The 18,391-nt window shown below is 39.5% G+C and overlaps 1 protein-coding gene across 1 annotated transcript in view; it reads left to right on the plus strand.

Annotated features, from left to right (window-relative positions):
* The window catches only part of LOC139148758 (uncharacterized), a 38,951-nt gene extending 30,988 nt beyond the window's left edge, over nucleotides 1–7,963 (plus strand). Inside the window, exons 3-4 of the mRNA XM_070720217.1 lie at nucleotides 7,238–7,435; nucleotides 7,820–7,963. Coding sequence (XP_070576318.1) covers nucleotides 7,238–7,435; nucleotides 7,820–7,857 — 236 coding nt within the window. The 3' untranslated portion in view covers nucleotides 7,858–7,963. The remainder of the gene's footprint in view (nucleotides 1–7,237; nucleotides 7,436–7,819) is intronic.
* Nucleotides 7,964–18,391: the final 10,428 nt, after the last annotated feature.

Below are 18,391 nucleotides of genomic sequence, written 5' to 3' on the forward strand. Positions count from 1 at the left end.
CGGGATAGGCCTTGGAATGCATACGATCGGCATCGCGGCAGTGCATGTAGCTAGCCCTACGAGTATGGCGAGAGTGTCCGGCTTTGGCTACGCCGCCTCCCACCTCCGGCAGGCGGCGTAGCCCCCGGCGTAGCCAAAGCCGGACACTGTCGCCATACTCGTAGGGCTACGCATGTAGCGTACATGCTTGTGTAACTGCCGAGCTCAACGTGCATTCACGGTTGATACTCGTGTACAATCATGATGTGTTCAATTCTGATGAAGATTCATAAGTCTTACTTTTGCAGTCTTTTTCCGTACGATAATCCCGACAATACGTGTTACTGTTAGACGAGGTGGCCATTTTATGATTCAATACTGCACAGCTACATAGCGTCACTATCGTGTGATCGAGGTACAGCATTGTTGAACGGGATACAGAAACTCTGCAGAGGGAGAAACGATCGTTGACATGAACAGTCAATGTACTTCAGCACGTAGTCCGCAGATAGCGGATCGAGAAAATAAACGTGTCCCAGTAAATAACGGAATATTTATGTACATTAACTCGATATTAATCAAATTTCCAGCTCATCGCAAAAAATGTATTGCAAAGATTAATTTGTCACTGACAAATACTGCACTGTATGGAAAAAACAGTCTGTAGAATAGTTCAACCTCAAGTGGTATTACCCGAGACAAACACTTGTGTTGTCAATTTTGATTTCATTTCATAAACTTCATACTTCATCGAGTATCGTGTATTTCAGCCTTTGTGAAGCCATTTTATTGATATTTTCAATTTTTGTCTTGGCTTTGTTGTGGAATATGTTGAATCGTCTCCGTGGACATGTAGGCAAAAGTGTGACGGGGTCGAAGTGACTTGGGTACCTGGGGCCGACCAAAACCAGTGTGAATTACTGGGGTCAAAGCGGACAGCGGCCGGGATGACGTGTTCCCCAAGCGAGCTACCTTCAGAAGTCTGTTTCATCGCAAAAAACGTCAACTTTTAAAACCCGTCATTTATTTACTGATGTTATTCTCAGCATCACAAACATATACGCCTCTGCTATGTATCACAGCAAATAGTTATATTTGAGCGCCCCCGTAAATGGGATCCTCGTTTTTTTGCGAACCCGGAAGTGTGTCTTGCTCAATGCATTTCCTACCCATAGCGAGGGAAACTGCCCGCGTTCCCATGCTCCCATGCACCCTTTTTCAATGCCAGTGCAACGCCATCTGTGCAAAATTTGTGGTGGTATGCTCCCGTGTGATGGAAAACCTCTCTTATTCTAACAATGACGTAGTTGACTTTGGACTTCGATTTCGTAAATGTGATGTCCATGCAGTGAGTTTGGGTTGGCGCGCTTATAATGCAATCTTCGCCCACCTGCGGTCCGATATCCCGCATTTATTAGCGATATTTATCTGTTTTGACTTGACCAAAGTTGGCAAAACTTGCTATGTACATTAAAGATACTATGATACAAGATTATTGAAAGTCATTTGACATTTTTTTCAGCCAATTCCCAATATGCATATTTAATGAACCTTCCAAATTAGGGATATATACTGGCATTTACTTGATAAAATTTGGCGAAACATGCTGTGTACATTGATCATTATACCAGGTTATAACAGTATTGAAAGTCATTTTGCATTTTCATGTCAGCTAATTCATAATTTGCATAAATAGCTAACAAGCTTTCACGGTTTGGCATATAGAGCTTGAAGGACTTGACCAAAGGTAATTACACATGCTATATTGTGATACAATGACAGTACTCAAAGAAATTAATTATTTTTATTTCAGCTAATTACATATTTGAATACTTAATGACCTTTAGATTTGATCTGTGGTGAAATTCATTGTGTTGATCATAACTCTTTAAATGTAGCAAAGCATGTAGCAAAGGTTCAAACTTGCACATAAATGCAATATATAATGAAACACGTGAGCATTTTCAGTTCATATCTGGTTTACTTTAGCCAATACCTTATTTGCAAATTTAATGAACTTTCCTAATTAAGGATATTTACCTGTCTTGACCAGACCAAAGCTGACAAATTGTTTTGTACATTAAAGATACTATGATACGAGATTATTATTTTTACTTCAGCCTATTCCTAATTTGCATATTTAATGAGAACATTTCAATCAATTCCTTATTTGCATATTTTAATGAACTTTCCTGATTGGGGATATATATTTGGATTTAGAATTAATCTGTGGTGAATATTATTCGTTATGTTGATCATAACACTTTCAATGAAGTTGCAGAAATGTGGCAAGGGTTCAGTTTGCATATAACTGCAATATATAATGAAACACGTGGGCATTTTCAGTTCATATCTGGTTTTATTCATTTTATTGATTTCAAAGTAACAACTTTTAACATTTGTTCTATAATAATAATAATTGTATTTCTTTGCCTTCAGCTAGAAAGAATAATAAAGATAATGTATATTGGGGCCGTTCTGGCCAAAATCATGCTTTCCGAGAATTCTAGTGTGTTAGAATTAATTATATATAGACCAGAAATATTTTTTCAAGCATTTTTAATTTTGCTTCATGCAGTCATCTCAATAAGTGTTATATAGTATAGTACTAACTTATTATGCATTCATTGAATTAAGTTTATGCCTTCAAATTTATTTTATGTGCTAAAATTAATTCTACTAGTATCTCTAATTAATTTTATGAACCCAATGCCCCTTATTAGCACCCAATGTACCATTATTTGTCACAAGCTTAACACTAGCGCACATTTTTTTTATTTAAAACATGATTCACTGGTACTTATTTATTTTATGTATTTATAATTAACGACGTATTAATATTCATTTGAAAATAATTATTTTTTTATTTCTTTGCCTCATTCAGGAAGAATAATGAAGACAAACTATTTCTGATTGTTTAACTAAAGTAAAATTATGACCATGTAGTGGTGTATTGTTTTTTGTGTGACCTGGCGTGACCCCATAAACTGTATGATTAGCTAGATCTCCCCTTTCCATGGTAGCAACGGCTAAATTTGAACATGGTGCCTGTATATATTTAAACACTTTTATATCCCAGCAGGTCAAGACTAGGGGGAAATATTACAAGTTAAATGTTTCGTGTTTAATACTGCCCTACTTGTAAATAAAATTAAACTAACACCAACTCTCAATTAATTTTGCCCTATTTCTCACTTGTGCGAACGTCGTAGGAAACACTTATTGCAACAATTTATGCTAAATATAAAGAATCGGCTCTCAATTAAACTGCGGTTGCTAACCAACCGGAGGTAAACGGTGAGACTAAAAGAGTCAAGAAATACGAGCGCAATAGACTAATCGTATTGGCGTGTGCCAACTAACTTATAGAAAACCCGCAAAGACTTGTCGTTTTGGCGTGTGCCGGCTAATCGGCTAACAAAAAACAGGAAACTGCAAAACCGCAAAAAGTGATAAAGAAATATAAATAGCTATAAAATAGTTTCTATAAAAATCTCTACACCTGGGGCCTATAGCATGATGGAATAGCCAGTATTATTGTAAAAGGCGATAGTCATATCAAGCCATTTACATGCGACAAAAATAATTAATCTTTCCACCTTTCAGCTTGGTGAAAAACGCATTTATTGGTTCGCCAAAGACCTGTGGATTCGCTTATTTTTGCACAAGTGCTACATGGACATAGGAAAAAGTCCGACTCACCCTCTCGGTATTGCTGTTTCAGTGAATCAGCCATGATGACAGTTCTCGAATCAAAAACTGTAGCCGTGCTCGAATACAAATGTCTTCTCAGTAAATTATGTCATTGTCATACAAGAGTTAGCATTCCAAAGTCTGTCACTCTGGGCTTTTTAAGTTTGGAGAAGGGCGGCGTTTTCATCTGAATGATTGAACGACGTGAAACGCAAAATTCCATAGCATATTATCCGGCAATATGTACAGTAGAAATACTGTAAACGCTCAATGTACGTATAAGCTTATACTCCAAAAAATGGCCACAGGCGGCGTGAACTTTCTGAAAGGGTTCCCTAAACGTCCTACTTGTTACCTTAGAGACTCACATGTGATGTCCTGAAAAGTATTCTCTGCAGTAATTCCAGTTTCTGTCAACTTGCACATCATTTTAAAGCTTAAAGACACGCACGAGACGAAGAAGCTCCAGACTGCACATTCACGCGCACATACACTCAATTGCGCATGCACAGTGGCGCTGTGCCTTGTTTTATGCGCGCTCACGGTGGGCCTACATTCGAAGGCTACGCTGCTGTGCATGTGAGCACGCGCTGCCAGACACAGCGACTGTCGGTTTTTTGCAAGTATATGAATATTCATAAGGGTGGTGACGTCGAAAGAAACACCTATCTTACTGGGCGGAGAGAATATATACTAGCTGGTAGACCTATAGTATACGCGGTATGTTTTTATTTTTCATTTTAATTTTATTTGGCTACGGTACTTGTCATTTTTTTTATTCTTGACCGCGGACATCCGGGAACTTGCGGTTTTTGACGTCATTTTTGCGTCACACTGCCGTGAGAACAAAATATTGAAGTGTGGATTTTTCAACCTTTACACCAGTATTCAAAGTTTCAACATTATGTCAATGATTAACACTAAGTTCTGTCCTTTGTCATATAATTTCTGCATTGTTCACTGTCCTGTATAGTCAAATCCCAATTCACCTCACTCGCGTGCGTGAGGTGAAAGTGACGTCATTCCGCTGTCAACAATTGACGGATGTGTGGAGTTCTATAAAGTACCCGGATCAGGCTGAAATCCAACGGTCGCTTGAAAGAACGTCCAGACCCTGGAATTCGCGTTGCAGTTCGCAATGCCTCAATACCTGCTGGTATCGCTTAAAAATTGCTTAGTGTCACTTTTCCAACAAGCATTACCCCTTTGCTTAATGATATCCCCAATCTCTCCGTATTGTATGATGCGTAATTCGGCGCTGCACGTACGACTATTACAAGTCAACCCTTTTGACAAAATTAAAATAAACAACACATCTTTTACAGAATTCCCACAGCTTCAACAAACTGTTATTAGATTTCTATATAATACTTATAGCCCCTTAACTTGTAATTAATATAATATAATATAAGTATTAATAACACGAATAATAATAGGTTCAATTTCCGTGAAAATTTCACCATAAGGGTATTTTGGATCGAAAAGACCAAATATGATGTCGATTTCATTGCCCCATGTTTCAATGGTAACCATTTCAGGGGTTGAAAATCTAATATCCCAGGAAAAGTTACTTTGCTTGATATGAAAATTACCTAGTGGGGGAGTTCGGGTCAGAGAACATAAAAACCAGACTTATCTTAATGTTTCGAGTTGCCATGGTAACTATTTTTGGGTTGAAATATGTTACTTTTTCCCTAATTCCTATAAAAGAACTATTGATTGATGTAAAAAATTGATAATAAGGGTTTTTCTTGTTAGCACACCAAAAATATCACACTCATTTTTATGTGAGATGTTTCCATGGTAACCATTCAGGAGTAAAAATTACAAGTTTTTCAAAGATTCCACCTAAAATCCAGTAATTAACGGAATATGTTATATCAAAGGAATATTTTGGGTTGGAAAGACCAAATATCCAGTGTAAAAATCCAGTGATCAACATAAATATTATACCAAAGGGTTATTTTGGGTTAGAAAGACAAAACATGATATCCATTTTTACTGCCCTGTGTTTCCATAGTAACCTATTTGCGTTTTAAAGTTTCAATTTTTTTTCCAAATTCCATTAAAAGTTATCCCAGTTACTATGCAAATGCTCTCCTAAGTGTATTTGTCACAGCATGAACTCCATGTTCATTTTTCTTTCATGTTGCCATGGTAACCATTTAGGAAACCACAGTTTTTTATTTAAAACCATGCATATTTTAGATCAGGGGTATCTTGTTTCGTTGACCAGACAAGAAAAGGCTATTTTACGAGATTCTGCCCATGAAGTGAATTTTCTAGTCTTTTGATGTGTATACTTGCACACCTTTAATACCCAAGGAAACAGGTATAATGGACGACAGTGGGACTTAACAGTTTCGTGACCTATTAACAACCCGTTTCACTCTCAGAGTTGTATGCAAATTTTAAAAGTCGCCATGACAATCTGACAACAACATGGCCTTTTCAGCACTGAGACATACTGTAGCAGGGCTAAAAATTGGCCATGGCCCTTCTGCCGGGAGGAGGCATAATTTCTGTGTCATTGTGATTGATACATTATTATCAAAATGCAACGAGAATGCGTTTTTATTGGCCATCGTTTCCTTTGCCTGTAATTCAAGTACGTCAGTTCAGATATTGAAACTTTGTTGCAAAGTTCCACCGCACGGCCGGTCGTCTTCGTAATTTCCAGAACAAAGTCACATTATGTGCCTAGCTGGGTTTGACTGCATTTATCTACCTTGTCCCAAAGTGACGGACGAATTTTTCAACCTTTCAGCTTGGTGGTGAAAAACGCATTTATTGGTTCGCTAAAGGCCTGTGGATTTGCTTATTTTTGCACAAGTGCTACATGGACATAGGAAAAAGCTCGACTCACCCTAGCCCTCTCGATTGTTGAATACAATCATGGTCCATGATGAGAGTTCTCGAATCAAAAACTGTAGCCGTGCTCGAATACAAATGTCTTCTCATTAAATTATGCCATTCTTGATATACAAGAGTTAGCATTCCAAATCTGTCACCCTGTTTTTTTCAAATTTTGGAGAAGGGCGGCATTTCCATCTGAATGATTGAACGACGTGAAACGCAAAATTCCATAGCAGATTATCCGGCAATATGTATACTGTACAGTAGAAATACTGTATACGCTCCAGGTACGAATAACTATAAGCTTATACTCCACAGCTCAGCAGCTGTGAGCACGCGCTGTCAGACACAGCGACTGTCGGTTTTTGCAAGTATATGAATATTCATAAGGGTAGTGATGTCAAAAGGAACATCTAATCTGGGCGGAGAGAATATACGTACGACAATTGGAAGTCACCCCTATTGACAAAATTAAAATATACAACACTTCTTTTTCAGAATTCCTACACAGCTTCAATGAACTGTTAATAGATTTCTATATAATACTTATAGCCCCTAAACTTGTAATAATAATAATAATAATAATAATAATAATAATAATAATAATAATAATAATAATAATTGCACTTGTTTCTTTCGTTATGGAAGAGAATCTTACTCCACTAATTATACCATTCTACCGTAATACCGTGCTGCTACTGCTCTACAGACGAACTTAACAGAATGAAGAAATTGTGTGAATCTTATCTTGGAGGAAGAGATCTTAGTGATATTGGAATGACAGTAGACCTTCTTCAAGAATTAGAAAAAAATGAAGTCGTTGGATCATTTAAAACGGAGATGCTGTCTGGTATTCTTAAGGGCATTGGCAGAACTGATTTAGCGTTGGAAGTTGTACAGTACAGAGGTGAGTGAGTTCATGTCAGTAATATATTTACTGTTGTGGAATTGCGAGGGTGTGTATTGACTTTCAAATTGTAAACAACAAGAGCACACTGATAATACAAAGCACCATTCGATCATTTGAGACAAGACGTACTGATGTGTCATTTCAAAATTGTTATTTAACATAATGTAATTCGGAAAATATATTTAACCATATCCATATTTAGACATCAAATAAACACATTATAAACATCTTTTGTAGCATCCATATTGAAAAGTGCAATTATTTGACATATACATTCACCTGTCTGCCTTATCCTCTCTCTCTCTCTCTCTCTCTCTCTCTCTCTCTCTCTCTCTCTCTCTCTCTCTCTTTACCTTTGACTCTTGTCTTCTCTAATAACAGAGCATGTAAGAAACAATTATTTTTTTGTCAAAATCTAACACGCTCACCACTTGATTGATTCCGATAATCAATTCCATGAATGGGAGGAATTTCATCGTTGTTGTGGAATTCATGGGCAATAAAGCAGTCTTTCTACTTACTATCCCGGACAGATCTTTTCTACACTTACAATGCTTCAGATATTCGTTTGTCATTTTATTGAAGATATATGCTTAAAGTGTACAAACAAAACATCGAGCATTTCGGTTGATTTCAAACTCTAATCTATAATACTCTATAATACTCTATTGCCTACATTGCACTCCGGCAGGTCGCATTACACACCATACGTCTATCAAGAGCAAGTGACATATCTCTGTCTGTCTGTCTGTCTGTCTCTGTCTCTGTCTCTGTCTCTCTGTCTCTGTCTCTGTCTCTGTCTGTCTGTCTGTCTGTCTGTCTCTCTCTCTGTCTCTCTCTCTCTCTCTCTCTCTCTCTCTCTTTCTCTGAAACAGACGGTAAGTTCTTAAAGTTTGATATGGCTTCTCTTTGAAGTAAGTACAGTTCCAGGAGAAAACTAACTTGTTTATCTTCTGCATCATTGTATTGGCACTGTATCTTTAGAAAAAGTGTCACACTTACATGTAAATACTCTCTCATTCATATATATATATATATATATATATATATATAATATATATATATATATATATATATATATATATAGTATAAGACTACTGGTTCTTGCACAATTTTGAAACCATCCTCTCTCCAAGCCTCAATTTTACTTAGGAGGCTCACAACATGCAACCCTCGCCAAACACGCGTAGTAGTAGTAAACTGCCGGTTCTGGGATTATAGTGCGAACACCCTTCATCTTTAAGCCATTTCACCCAGGAGGGCTCCCAACACATTTGGGTACCGGATTATAAACTGTGTGCAAAAAATATTGAAATACAGACCTCTGTCAATGCACGATGGAAGATACCAAGTAGGCATTAGAGACTGGCAGGGGCAGGTAGAAGCGGCGATGCACAGCCCAGTCAAAAAGATTGGACACATCACTAGCAAGTATGTCCAGGTTTGGGTCTTCGGTTAGTGCTACAGATCCTACATCACTTCTTGGTCTTTGGCCAGAGGTCCATATATCTTTCTTTTATGAATTTGACTTTGTTTGTGTACCGTGTATTTACTGTCTGTTCTGTACCGTTTTGTGTCTATGTTTACAACTATTGTCCTACGAATTCTGACCTAATGTTATTAGATTGCGGATTGGTATGATTGCGATTATCCTTTCACTGCAAAACCTTGGCCCTGCAACCGTGTGCTGCTATTTGGCGAAAAAGCCCTAGCCACGATCCTGGAGGAAATCCCTCCCCTCTGTATCCTGGAAACCCCTAGCATTGTGAGGCCCTGCACATAGGTAAAGAGTGATTTAGTTGCTGGCGTCTATGTATTGAGGCAGAAAACGTTCAAATTGTTGGGTCAGACACGGCAACCACCGGCTCAAATGGAGAGGCGATATTCCCTTTTTGAGACCTGTCATAAGACCAATTCCTATATAAGAGAGGCTTGAACCGAGAGGGTGGGGCAACGAGTTGTGGTTGTTTACGAGCATGTTGGGTACGGAATAATAAAGTCTAAGAGGAATGGCCAGCAGGAGTAGTTTGGAATTGCTCGTATTTGTTATCTGCACGAAAATAAAGAGGGTTTCACCCCTTATCAAGTTGGATATGCTGAAAGAGCTTTGAAAGGACTCGGTAAGCACATGCCGCTGGTGGAAGAGCTCATCTTAGTTGCTCAAAGAGGGGATAATAACTATCTAATGCTATATCTACTCGTCGGGAACTTGCGTCTTTGTAGAAAGCAAAATAGATGTCATACTTTATATCCTCAATGCCGCCCAGAAAATCAATCTTAAGCCACGGTCATTGTCTTGCCTTCAGGGAGAAAGACATCCACTGGCCTCAAGGCCATCATACGCAAAGACTCGTCTTGATAAACAAGGTTGAGGGTTTTCCCATGGTTCTTTTTTCTCTTTCCTCTGTCCACACCCTTGACGTCTTTGATGTCCGAGAGAGCTATATTCTGTAGATCTTTGAGGTGTCTCCATGCCAGCACCTATCGTGAGACTTATCACAAGACCATATTCTATATTATCATATACCTACATTCACGTGCCTGTGTAAAGCTATGGGAGAAAGCGCCCTCAGATCCGTGCATTTTTTTAAGTATCACGCCCCGGCCCGGTGCCCAAATATGATATGAGCAATCGCGTGCATTTCTCAACTACCTTGATTCTGGTTACTACGCGCGTTGCTATCAGCAAACGTACCATTCGTACACAAAGCCAGCGCAAGAATAGGAAAACGTCTGCTCGCTGAGATCGTAGTGGCGCTGATGACATCGGCTTCTATTTCAAAATTCTAGTGAATTTTTGTGTATACTAAGTGCGTGCCTGTTCAGTATAAATTACAAGAATTTGACACCACACTTTTGTCCTTCTTACACCTCCATTTCAGCCTGAATCTCTGTTGGTCTTGTAATAGTACGCATGTTGCTTTGCGCGTTCTAGAATTCTGCAGGCAAACAAATGACATCATTATGTATGTCAATCTGCGACGGGAAGCGGCCATCGTATTTATGAAAATCTGACACAAAATGGCGACAAATTTTTGATATCGCACGCATTTTTATCTCCTAAACAATGTTGAATATTATGTAAACTACATCCATATTTATCATTACATAGGGTATATGATAAAACCTTTACGGCCCTGATACGTCCTGATACGGCCCTTGGTTGTACGGCGTACGGGCCCTCGCACGCTCGGGCCCTTCCGCCGTATGACCTCGGGCCGCAAAAGCCGTTTCAGGCCCGTAAAGATTATAACATAGGCTTGAACACGGAAGGTTTGGCACCGAGTCGTGATAGTTTACAAACACATTCGGTGTGAATTGAAACCTAGAAGGGATGGCCGCTAGGATTACTTTGGCATCGTTGTTATGATCGATTTGTATGACTAAAACAGTGTATCATCCCCTAGCGAGAGGGGGTGCTCAAAGAGCTTTGAAAGGACTCTGTAGGCACATGCTGCTGGTGGAAGAGCTAGGCCTTCTCGCTCTAGGTGAGGACTGTTAAAGCTAATGTTTACTTTTCATGGAACTTGTGTCCTCGTAGAAAACAAAATCGATGTCATACATTTTGCTTTCCAAGCCGCTCAGAATACTCAAAGTAACAAATGGTGTGTTAGTCTCTACTGTTGTGACTTCAGGGACAAGGACATCCCGGTAATTTATGCCTGCAAAAGGCTTGCTAGCCAGGCACCTCTGGTCTCAAGGCCACACCCCTATTAAGTATCTTGATAAACAATGTTGAATGCCTTCAAATGGTTCTTTTTTCTCTTTGTCCTCTCCACGCCCTTGACGTCTTTTATGTCTGAGTGAGCCAAAATTCTGTAAATCAGCAGGTGTCTCCATGTCAGCGTCTATTTCATATGGAAACAGAATATCTCTGACTACATCATGGTTCAGTAATTGTGGGGTGTATTTGACGTCCAGCACGATGATTTGCTTAATAAGATAATATTGCTGATATCGTCCCTCTTTATGCCTTGGTTGACTCCTACCTCAGTGTGTTTTGTGTCAGTGCAATGTAGGTCGACACGAAAATCTCTAAGAATCTTTCTGATGACAAGACCTAGCCAGGCTCTTTTGCTTGTGTTGAGCGAAACATCTGCCAGTAGTTGATCAAACTCGTTTTTGGTGTTCAGGTTGATGCAATCGATGAGAAGAGTCTCTTCAGTGATGAACGCCAGTTTGTCGGTCATTTTATTCATACCCGTCACCAGTTGGGGGGGGGGGGCTTAACCTTTTGATTTCAACTCCATCACCGTTTCCTCTGTATCATAGAACAGACCAACGTTGCCCTTAGCGCTGTAACTACAATATCAGGTGCAACTGTTGATAATGCGCTTTAGCTCATTGCCGATTTTATTATTGTTTTGTCCGGAGTCAAATCAGGTGTAGGGTATTTGCGTGAGATCATGGCGAGGATTTGGCAGGTACAGATCCTGGAGCTTGAACATCTTTGCACTGTAGTCATAAAAGAAGGCGTGAGGCACATCTGGTGGGAGCTCTAATGGCACGTCCTCAAGAGAGGTAGTAAGAACGTCCAGCAGGTTTGTGGGCGTATCGCATAGCACAAACTTTTGGGCTGTACTGTTGAAGCTGAAGCCGGAAGGGGTTGAGTCTCCAGCAGTCTGCCTTGTTCCGACCTCAGCGACATCGGACAGGTCCATCAAAACAGTCTGATGGCTATGCTGCTGGACTGCGGCCAGGGAGAGGACAAATGACTGGCCGGTATGCTTGTTTTGCAAGATAAAATCTTTGTTGTTGTTTCTCTGCATCTTCAGCGGGCGTCCCATGCTGATATCTCTTATGTCATCAAGGTTGACGTTCAAGGTCGACACCGTCATTCCAAGCCTGTAGTTGCTTGCCATGTTTTATATATATGTAAATAGCAAAATCATCATCTGTGTTATTAATAATAATGGGTTCTTAATAATTATGGAGCAACGGGAGTGGTCCACTTTGACCCCCAATATCGATATGATATATAGCGTTAATTGTATGATAATGTATTTGAAATAAATTATCCCATGGTTGAACATAATTCAAATTTAATCTGTAGCTAATATTTTGTATGTGTTTTACATGTCCGTACTAGGGCAACCTCTTGATTTTCAGGGCACTCGATTTATAGCGAACGGTGTGTTTATTATTGTGAGACATAAATCGACCCCATATTTGAAATCATGCCCGCAATCGACACTGGCACGGGCAAAATCGACGTCAAATCGTAACCGTACAAAACCAAATGTTCTTGAAAATTACATCCGTACAGTCAAATTCTGTTGTTAAGATTGCGATATCAAACCGTACTTCTTACACATTTACAATCGCGGCAACAGAAGCTCTTGAATTTATTTGATCATTTTGCGATCGGGTGCCATATTTGAGTCATGTCACCGTGAGTACCAGCAAATTCTATGGAGGAGCGCTGCAGTATGAAGCAAAACCGAAGACTAAATGTCAAAAATTAATGAAAATGAAATAATCAATTTCTTACCCTCTTGTTTAATTATGATAACAAACTGTATTTGAAAGTTATTTACGATCAGGGCAACTACTACAGTTACGTTACCGGGACATATTTGAAAGAGGAGGACAATGAATAGGATCCTAAACTAAGGGACCGTTCAGTTTTTACGGCGGGGGGGCCGGCAAAATCCAGGGGGGGTCATCATAATTTTGGAATCCAAGAAGGGGGGGTCATCACTTTTTCACTGGTAGGAAAGGGGGGGTCACCACATTTTCAAAAACATAATACCTACAATAAAGTTCACTTTATGCCATGGCCATGATCGACCCTCTTTACCGGCGGGCCGCCTTCGGCGGCCCACTACAATAAATATACTTTATGTATTACCCATGACCCTCTTACGGGCAGACGCCTGTGGCGGCCCACTCCAATTAGGTTTACTTCATGCAATGGCCATGATCGACCCTCTTTACCGGCGGGCCGCCTGCGGCGTCCCACTACAATAAATTGACTTTATTGTAATACCCCATGACCATCTTAACAGCCGGACGCCTTCAGCGGCCCTGTTCAGTAAAGTTTACTTCATGCAATGGCCATGATCGACCCTCTTTTTACCAGTGGGCCACCTTTGGTTGCCCACTAGAATAAGGTTGACTTTACGTAATGGCCCATGACCCTCTTAACCGGAGGGCTGCCTTTGGCGAACCACTCTAATGAAGTTTACTTGTCCATGGACATAAGTTGTCTATGGAAATGAAGTTAAAAATTGCCTTACAGTCGTCCTAATTAACAGACGTTTGCATGGATGTGGCTGAGAAGTTTGTACACTGGCATCTCTGCTACACGAATAAAGTGCGCCGCGTACCGGAGTTCAAATCCAAACCGTGCGGGTAAATTTGACATATGGGTTTTGGCTATTTTTCAGTGGGGGGGGGGGGGTCATCAAATTTTTTCGTCTGACAAAGGGGGGGGTCATCATTTTTTTCGCGAAAATGCAGGGGGGTCATCATTTTTTTGAACACCGGCGACAAGATTTTGCCCGCCCCCCCCGGCCGTAAAAACCGAACGGTCCCTAAGCGGAGATATTGGCAAAACCATTGTTGAAAATGTAACACTCCACTAAGTGACTGGATGCCGTATGTTGTGGGCTCGAACCCCGATTGCAGACACAGTATTGTTGCAGTGTGAATGTACAAAAGCAAATCGAAAGCAAAGACATTAAAGAGGCACTCCCACTTGGTAACATTTTTGAAACACATTTTTTTAATGCCAAAGGTCGATATTTGACGTGGCGACTGCGCACGGATCGCGAGATATCGATAAAAACATGTCTTTTCCCGAGCGTATTTTTCACATCCCGAAGTTTCTGATTATGACCCGAAATCCCCCAAAGGTTTGTTGTTGTGCTGATGGACGATATTCTAGGGAGTCCAAAAACGTTCGAATGACGCAATTAATTTACCTCAGGCTCCCACTGCTAAGACTTTATATACATCATTATGCCTTTACCTCAGGTAATTTTTTTTTAAACTTCTCCTTAGTTTTTGTCGTTTTCATTATTCTCAATCAGTTGTATTAGATTTTTAACCAATACCACATAGATATCAGTTTTTACGTGTAAAATATTAGCCGCCTCTGATGATACATTTTGTCGTCTGCCACACAGTTTTACATGTGCGGCCGCAACGCGGTATGCATCTGCATACCACGCGGCGGCCGCTATGTATCAGCCAAACGTAACTGTACTGGTCACCTATGCGAATTCTGGTGGAATCGGCAAACTTTGTTTTTTGGGTTTTTTTGCCGAGTCAGTAAGACTCGGCTTTCTCCCACAAGACGTGACCGATCACCGACGTGAGTGGTAATACTGTGGCGTACAGCAGCGTCAGCGTAGACTCATACTCCATAGCTTAGTTGACAATGCCCCAGTGCCGAAATTTAGGTGGGCCACCGGAATTCAAACTTAAATATAATTAGATATATATAATATATATATATATATATATATATATATATATATATATATATATATTATATATATATATATATATATATATATATATATATATATATATATATATATATACTTTTTTGAAGACACGTTATTATCAATATCTCGCGATCCACGCGCAGTCGCCACGTCAGATATAGACCGTTGGCATTAAAAAATGTGTTTTAAAAATTTTACCAAGTGGGAGTGCCACTTTAAAAACTAATGAATATTACACCATTGAAGTCGAACTTTAGCTTTTTTCAGGTTGAGATCATCGTTATTTGTAAGAAATGTATGATCGCGGCGATATAGCTGTAGCTTTGTGTCATCCACGGGCGCCATCTTTGAAATTAGGTGGCTAACAAAACAGACAGCGAGGGCTATGTCGTACTATGATCACGAAACATAATATTGAGATCAAAATGTCAAAAACCAATGCTTAAAAACTCATTATAATCTAACACACTTGATAAATTTGTAGTGGTATATTACGTTTTTTGCTCACGTGTTGACACACGTGAGCATGTGCCACAGCGATGTCTGTCTGTCTGTCTGTCTGTCTGTCTGTCTGTCTGTCTGTCCGTCTGTCTGTCTAGCTGTCTGTCTGTGTACTCAATATCTCAAAAACGAATAAAATCTGGTACATAGATTCAGTTTGCAAATGGCAAGAACTGATTAGTTTTTGGTGGGTGTGGCTTGCTTACTTTTTGCTCATTTACATAATTAATGATTTTAGAAAAAACGGATATATATTGACAACGACTGCACACAATTTTATGAGATTCGCTACAAACGTTGATCATACCAAGATATATCAGCTGTGAAAGATATTAAGGGCTGACATAAAAGATAATGGATAATTTGCATATTTAATGAACTTTCCTTATTTGTGGTATATATATGTGATTTAACTTGATCAAATTGACAAAACTTGGTATGTATATTGAAGATACTATGATTTAACATTATTGAAAGTCATCAAGCATTTTTACTTCATCAAACTCTGAATTTGAATATTTAATGAACTTTTGAAATTACACTCGAGAAACTGGGTAGTGAATTTGCATATTTGATTAGAAGCGGAGCCTCGCTTTCGAATGCGTGGGTGTTGTCAACATGGCAAACCACAGACCTCGCCGCTGACGTAAACCCATTTTAAGAAACGGTTTATCGCCATTGAAAAGCCAAAAAGAAAAATGAAATTCACTTTTTATGTGTCAGGATACAATAATTATTCGGTACACGGAAAAATCTGATACATCTTGCAAGTAGTCATTCAGTGCAGTTACTATCATACACAGGCATGTCTTCCACGCAAAGGTTAGGGGTCATGGGGGTCTTGAGCCAGAAAGATATTTTAGTCACATGACTTCGAAAGGTTACAGATACTGCATGCCAAATATGGAAGTTGTACCGCCTTGCAAACGCAAACGACGCAGTGTTTTAGATCAGGTGACCGACTCGGGTCGACTCACTTCCGGGTTTCAGGGCGGCGATGTGCACGCAACTGGGCACCCTGAAACACTCGAAATTTCAACCCTCGACGTTTTATTTTGACAAAATGAACACCTAAAACTACTTTGATGACATTAAATTTCCGGATTGTGGTTAAAATCATCATCAGAACTTGCTTTTACGGAAGAAAGGGCAAGGTATGCACACCTACTTCGGCTAATGCAACTAACCCGTAGCGCGCGAGGCGAACAATGTAAACACACAGGGGCTCACAAGTGGCTATATAAGTCAATATTACAGCGTTTTTCTTTCTTTTTCAATGTTACAAATAAACTAGCTGAGCCTGAAGAGCACAACACTTGTGTAGCTGTCTTTTGTGTAGCTTGTATTGGCATGTATAGTGCGCCCTCAATAGGGAGTGTGATCATATGTAAATGCGACCTTTAGTTCCGTGACCTCTAGCCATTCCTACTTCCTGTCCTCGCTATGCTTACTGTACTAAATTAGTACAGTAAACACAGCGACATCAGTAAACACAGCGACGTCTGTATGCATGGCGGCCATATGGAGAGGGAAATAGGCATGGCTAGAGGTCACGGAACCAAGGTCGCATTACATATGATCACACTCCCTATTGAGGGCGCACTATACATGCCAATACAAGCTACACAAAAGACAGCTACACAAGTGTTGTGCTCTTCAGGCTCAGCTAGTTTATTTGTAACATTGAAAAAGAAAGAAAAACGCTGTAATATTGACTTATTAGCCACTTGTGAGCCCCTGTGGTAAACACGCATGCAAGCTCGGGTGGTACTCTGGCGATGACCTCTGACCCAACTTGATCAATAGGCCTGTACACTGTTTGTGCTATCCCGAAACCTTGTCAACTTCGATGGGTTGAATCTCCACCTTACGAGGCTTGAGCCAAATCCGAACGCTATGTAATCAAATTATAAGGTAAAAATCTAATACTAAATGTACACTTGAAACGATTTTATGCATGCAAAGGGATAAGATGCAGCGTTTGTTTCAGCACTTTCACGGTCGTAGCGTACAGACTAAATCTGAGCCCAAGGAAAATGCCTCCAAAAATTCAATTGAAAGGTCGTTTGCGGCTCTAAAGGTAAGAGGTGCCTTTTTAGTGGTCCAAGTCTTTTTTTTATTAGAAATTGGTGATTTTCGGACGCTGAAAAAATGCACCAACGGTTTTTTGAAAGCGTGAGGGCGCTCTTGCAATTCAAAAGAAAATCTCATTAACATATGCAAAAGTACGACCCGGTTTCTCGAGTGTTAGGGATATTTATTTGAATTGACTCGAACAAAATTGATGAAACTTGCTATGTACATTAAAGATACTATGATATAACACTTTTGAAAGTCATTAAGCATTTTTACTTCTGCCGATTCCTTATTTGCATATTTAATAAACTTTCCTAATTAGATATATATCTGAATTGATTTAACCAAAGTTGATGAAACTTGCTATGTACATTGAAGATACTATGATATAACATTATTGAAAATCATTAAGCAGTTTCATTTCAGCCAATTCCTTATCTACATATTAAATGAACTTCACTAATTAGGGATGTATATCTGAATTGACTTGACTGAAGTTGATGAATCTTGCTACATATATTGAAGATACTATACAACAACATTATTGAAAGTCATTAATTTTTAGCTCATATTTGTTATTTATATAAATACCAAAAAGAGCTTATATGGTGAGTCGATGGCCTCTGTATGTCTATATGTATGTGGGTATGTATGTGCGAATGTATGTCCGTTACACGCAAAGACTCCAATACCGCCAAAGCTACCATCTCAGTATATAGTGTACAGGTAGATGCAGGGGTTGAGATGTGGCGTTGTTCAAATGAACATGTCAGTGTCAAAAATATGCAAATGAGGTAAGAAAAGGGGGAAATCCTGCAAATGTGCAGGAGTGGTGGCAGTAACTGAAACAGCCTACACATCTGAGTAAGAGGTTTTTGACCTTTAACCTATTTGTATGCAGGGTACCTATTATGTGTGGGAG

The sequence above is a fragment of the Ptychodera flava genome, chromosome 13 (assembly GCF_041260155.1).
Source record: "Ptychodera flava strain L36383 chromosome 13, AS_Pfla_20210202, whole genome shotgun sequence".
NCBI lineage: Eukaryota > Metazoa > Hemichordata > Enteropneusta > Ptychoderidae > Ptychodera > Ptychodera flava.